The sequence below is a fragment of the Coregonus clupeaformis genome, unplaced genomic scaffold (assembly GCF_020615455.1).
Source record: "Coregonus clupeaformis isolate EN_2021a unplaced genomic scaffold, ASM2061545v1 scaf1631, whole genome shotgun sequence".
Lineage (NCBI taxonomy): Eukaryota > Metazoa > Chordata > Actinopteri > Salmoniformes > Salmonidae > Coregonus > Coregonus clupeaformis.
The window spans coordinates 90,413-95,585 of record NW_025535085.1 but is presented as its reverse complement, the minus strand read 5'-3'; the positions used below and the strand labels follow the sequence as shown (position 1 = coordinate 95,585).

The 5,173-nt window shown below is 43.9% G+C and overlaps 1 protein-coding gene across 1 annotated transcript; it reads right to left on the bottom strand.

The window, feature by feature from the left end:
* Positions 1-731: 731 nt before the first annotated feature.
* LOC123487309 lies at positions 732-4,044 on the bottom strand. The gene is made up of 3 exons (XM_045218532.1): positions 4,027-4,044; positions 3,823-3,918; positions 732-2,696 (listed from the first exon to the last, which is right to left on the bottom strand). Exons 1-3 carry the CDS (start codon positions 4,042-4,044, stop codon positions 1,773-1,775), a joined length of 1,038 nt encoding a protein of 345 aa, XP_045074467.1. The 3' UTR covers positions 732-1,772.
* Between the last annotated feature and the right edge of the window lie 1,129 nt (positions 4,045-5,173).

Genomic DNA, 5,173 nt, shown 5'->3' with positions numbered 1-5,173 from the left:
TTCACAGCGGTGGCTAAGAGAGCATTTTAGCTAACCCCAACCCTTTTCCTAACCTTAACCGATTTCTCCTAACCTGCTACGTTAGTTTTCCTAACATGCTGCGTAAATTCTCCTAACCTGGGTTATGTCTAGACGGGATACAGCTTTTGTCAAATTGGATGTCAAAAGTAGATTATTTTGCATTTTTGTTAACCCTAAACCTTTTCCTAACAAGTTCTCCTAAATCTGCTACGAAAAGTCAATTTTGACAAAAGCTGTATCCCTTCTAGACAAACCCCTAACCTGCTACGAAAAAGTCACTTCCGGTCGTAGGTGTATACCACCTTGTCAAAACCATGAAAAGAGTATGCGTGCTTCTTCTTTTTTGGTGTATTGGGGAACACGCTGTTCTTTGAAATACAGTACTGCTTATTACATCAAATATCCTGTGTTAGCAAGAACAGAGTATAATAGAATAGAATATAATACAATATGACTTTATTCCATCTACATCACCTCAGTAAGGTAAATATTAAACTGTCCTTTATCCGCCAAGGATTACTCTCTCTCTAAAAAACAGGTATTTCCAAGCATGTTTCAAATGACAAGTTAACAAAGGGTTAATGAGGGTATGTGGTTAAATACCCTCCTAAACAGAAGTAAACAGGTCGTACACTTTGACCCAGTTTGTAGAGGCCAGTCAGTCTGGAATATCAAGTACATGTGCACTTTAGTTCATGTTTGATATTTAACCTCAGTCATCACAGGACTTATAGACCAGTGGTCACTAACCTTTTCTGAGTCAAGATCACTTTCTCAGTCAAAAAGCAAGCCGAGATCTACCGCTCAGAATATTTTTCAAACATGACTTAAAAAATGCAACCTTAACCTATTAAAAACTGTTCTGTAGGAATGAGGTTGTGCAATAGGCTTAATACATTATCACAGCATATTGCTATATGTCTGGCCTGCCAATATTGTTCTTATCAGACAATATCATATTTCAAAACTTGAGCTTTGATAACAAAACAGATCAGTTCGTGTAGCACTTGCTGAGCATAAATTGAAATAATTTGTAAATAATTAGCTTTTTTTATTTTACTGGACTGATGGTCCTAGGGAAAAACTAGGTCAATTCCTTGATGTCCGTGATCTTCAGGTCGGAGCTTTAGAAAGATGACTGAGTTTCCCAGTTGTCTTGGACGCACTGAAGTCTGAGATTTCCGAGTTCCCAGTTGTTTTGAACACAGCATTAGTCTGAGCGGAGGGAAGGAGAAAGCAGCAGAGGGTCTGCCTCTTACGGTCCCTGCTCTCTCCTTTTCACTGACCAGAGAGGGGACACCGTCTTCCACCTGATGGCGAAACTCAGTCGCACCGCATCCGCCTCATGCATCATTGTTACAATACACATTTCTACAAGTCAAAATTGTGTCCCACCCTTAGCCTTGTAAAGATGGCCTCCTCTTCTGTCTCTTCCTGCTGTCCTCCCTCACCAACTTTACTCTGTAGCCTACTTGGAATAGATGCCTCCCCTTAGTGTCTCTAAGCAGTTCCACTGCTCCTGCCATCTCTGCACCACCACTGTCCATATCATTCCCTTAGCCGCTGCCTTGCTCATGGGCACCTCCACCTCCTCTCTCCTAACGGCCAGTTTAGCTAGCACATCTACTTCCTCATTCCCTTCCACCCCCACATGGGCTGGGACACAAGCTAAACTTATTTTGTAAACCAATCTGCCTCACCGGGAATGAATTTGGAGTACCTCATATAGCATGTCTTGTCTCCTCCGTGATCTAAAGGACTTCACTCATCAATACTGCACACGAGTCAGAACACACAACAACCCTGTATGGCTTAATTTCCTCCACCCACTGCAAGGCCAACAGTACTGCCATCAGCTCTCCTGTGTATACAGGCAGTTGGTCTCTGTGATACGTCTGCAGATTGCCACCCCACGTTCTTTCACTACAAGTTTGGTGGAAAAATGACCGTAAATGACCTGCAAAGCGCTTCCCACACGTGGGGCAGGCGTACGGCTTGTCGGCGTCCGTCCTAATGCTCGGTCTCTTACGTTGTGACCCAATGACACCAGAGGAGGTAGAAGCAGGATTTGAGCTCCCTCCTTGACCTCTAGCCATTGTTTGGGTGTTGTTGGGATTGTGTGCTGTGTTATAGGCTAGGTACCTCTTGTGGTGAACGCCCATCCTGACCCTGTCTGTATTGGTGGTGTAACCCCGAGGCAGCTGAGGAAGGCTAGACCCAGGCCTTCTATGAGCCCAGTCACCAGGTATTAGACGAGACCCTGAAGGAGAAGACAGACTACCACCAGGGGGGTCTCCCACCACTCTCTGTGAAGGCTGAAGCCCAGGATGACCTGCTCTGTTCATCATGGATACTGTGGTGTTTGTATCATAGGAACAGGAGGGTCTATCTCTATCAGCCCCAGGCCCTGCTTCATCCCTGCACTGAGACTGTGAAGAGAAGAGTCTGGGCTGCAGACTGGATCCCTGACTGGAGCCTATGTCTCTCTGATGACCACCAGGACTGAGGATGTTCAGTCCACCTGTCCACTGTTTGTGTTCTGTGTGGTGGTGGAGTCTCTGTCCCTCGTGGTTCGGTCCTGGTTCCGACTTGGGAAGGAAGCGACCATCCGATTCAGAGGTCCAGTCTCTCCCTCCAGCAACACCGGATATCAGCAGGTCCTCATGGACTGCAGACTGTAAACACAAATTGAACAGAAAAGCATAAAGGTTTATATAAGAAAGTATTTGTTGTACACAGAAACATGACATTATAAAATGTTAACCACAGTCAAGGCCATCTCTATAACTGTGATTCAAGTACCTACCAATATGGAGCCATTGGATATATTATAAAAAACACCCTCGCTTTGATAACATACATTTTAGAATACTTTGGAAAAGGTTCAACATTACAAACATCTTAATGTTCTTATCTTTATCTTTCTTTATCTTAACTTCATGTCAAGTAAACATGAATTAAGGCACTATCATTTCCTCATTATAAAACACCAGCATCAAACAACAGGACAAGGTTGTCACTTTTCATCAGTAAAGCATTTTTACAGACACCATCACACCAACCATCACCATATAATCTACTCTGCTTCATCATACTCATTCTTTCCTCAGTTCACCTCATCCAGTTCCCTACTACATCCAAAACCAACAGAATTAACTACAAACTAACTAGTACTACATTACGTCACTATAGTCTATACATGGGATTTGTGCATTTTCTGCTGGTGTATCCTGAGGTAGCTCCATCTCTATAGAGCTGCCTATGCTGTCTGACAAAATCACAATCTTAGCAGTTCTTCAAAGTAAATAAGGCATACTTTCATGACTGATGAATACCAAATATCAATCTTAGATCATGTATTTACTACTACTGTCATTTGTCAATGGGCTTGTGTAGCCATTTAGTGTTGAGGCACTGGCATTGTCTGAGGTCTGGTTTTACATTAGGAGAGTGTGAGGAGGACGAAGGCCAGGTAGTGTCTGTGTTGTCGCAGGGTCCATGTTCCAGTTGATAGATCCTATAGAAGGCAGGCTGAAGGCAGCACCTGTTAGGGGGTTAACCTGAGGGTGCCATCAGTCTCTCGAATCACAACTACAGGAGCAGGACGGGAGCATCGCTAGCCGAGTCTATGTCTGTTCTCTCTCGCCACATACGGACACCTCCACATAGACCAAATCTACACCTCACCCTGGTCTCAGCCAGTCTGTTGTCATGGAGACTAAGTTTGGTTGTTGTTTTGTAGTCAACTGTCTGTTTCTGGTTGTGATTAAGAGTGTTGTGGACACTGTCCCATCCACTGACCTCCACTATGTCGCCTCTGGTCCTGGCCTGCTCATTGATGTCGTCCCCCTGGCCCTTGGCTTCACCGGTCTGGGTCTGGGAATCCAAGATGGCCTCCTAGTCTCCTGTTAGCCTCCAGCCAACCACCTGCAGGAAGAGGTTAGAAATAGACTTTACAAACATGGCAGAGAACATTCTACATATGGAGCTTTTTGAGTCAAGTACCTGGTGAAGTTCATACATTATAATGTGTGTTTTTATATGTAAACATAAGTTGTATTGATTTCATTTTATGAATTAAGAAAAAAATAGCCAGGTGTATCACTATTCCCATTCCAGATCTATTACTGTATGTAGGCTTTATGTATTTCTTCCTTACCTTGCTCCCCCATCTTTAGTCCACTCAGCAGCCAATGATCTCTGGTCCATCTTCTATAGTTTCCTCTTTGACTATCAACAGATCAGGCTTCCCGTCCCACCATGTCTACTGACTGTAAGAGAGTACAGAGTGAGAGGATGTTGGAATGAAGAAATCTGATATAAGCACCCTGTATGGAGCATCTTGTGATTGGGCAATGAGGGATTGCTGTGAATACTATGCAAACATGTTAGTTCATTTGATACTATGCAAATGTGTACATTGATTTGACTATTCTACACTCTTTAAATGGTTTGATAATGGTCCCACACTTACAGATCCACAAAAGCAGAAATGCCCTTTGTTTTGCTGGAATACTATGGCTAGAACAGGTTGTCCCTGTACAATAGGGGGCGGCATTGTCCTCTCTCAAGACCTGGGCCTGTTTCCACAAAGCCTCTCAGAGTAGGAGTGCTGATCTAGGATCTTTCCATATAATCTTATTCATTATGATCTAAAAGGCTAAACTGATCCTAGATCAGCACTCCTACTCTGAGAGGCTTTGTGGATCCGGGCCCTGACCTAATACCATTCAGACAGTAGTTTATATTGGGCTCACCTCAGTGAGACTGTGTGTGGTCCTGTGCTGCTCAGCTGGTTCCTCTGTGGGTTCAGGAGGAGGTGTAGTCTGGTTGTCCTCCATGACCATGGTCCCCTCAGGGTTCCCCAGACCCTCCTCCTTCACCAGCAGCACCTCTGGACCCTCCTCCTCCTGGAAGAGACAGGTGATACAGATTACACAGACATACACTCCCTCAGGTACGTACACACACAGATAATAAACACACTTTCAACATGGAGTGTTTAACCATCCCAACTACATTTGAGTCCTATACTGTAGTTACAGAATTATTTCATTGTTGGTGGACATAAATATGATGTGGGTAAAAATAAGTCAGCTATGATAAGTCAAAAGTCATCATCAGACAAACCTGACTAAACTATTGTGACGTG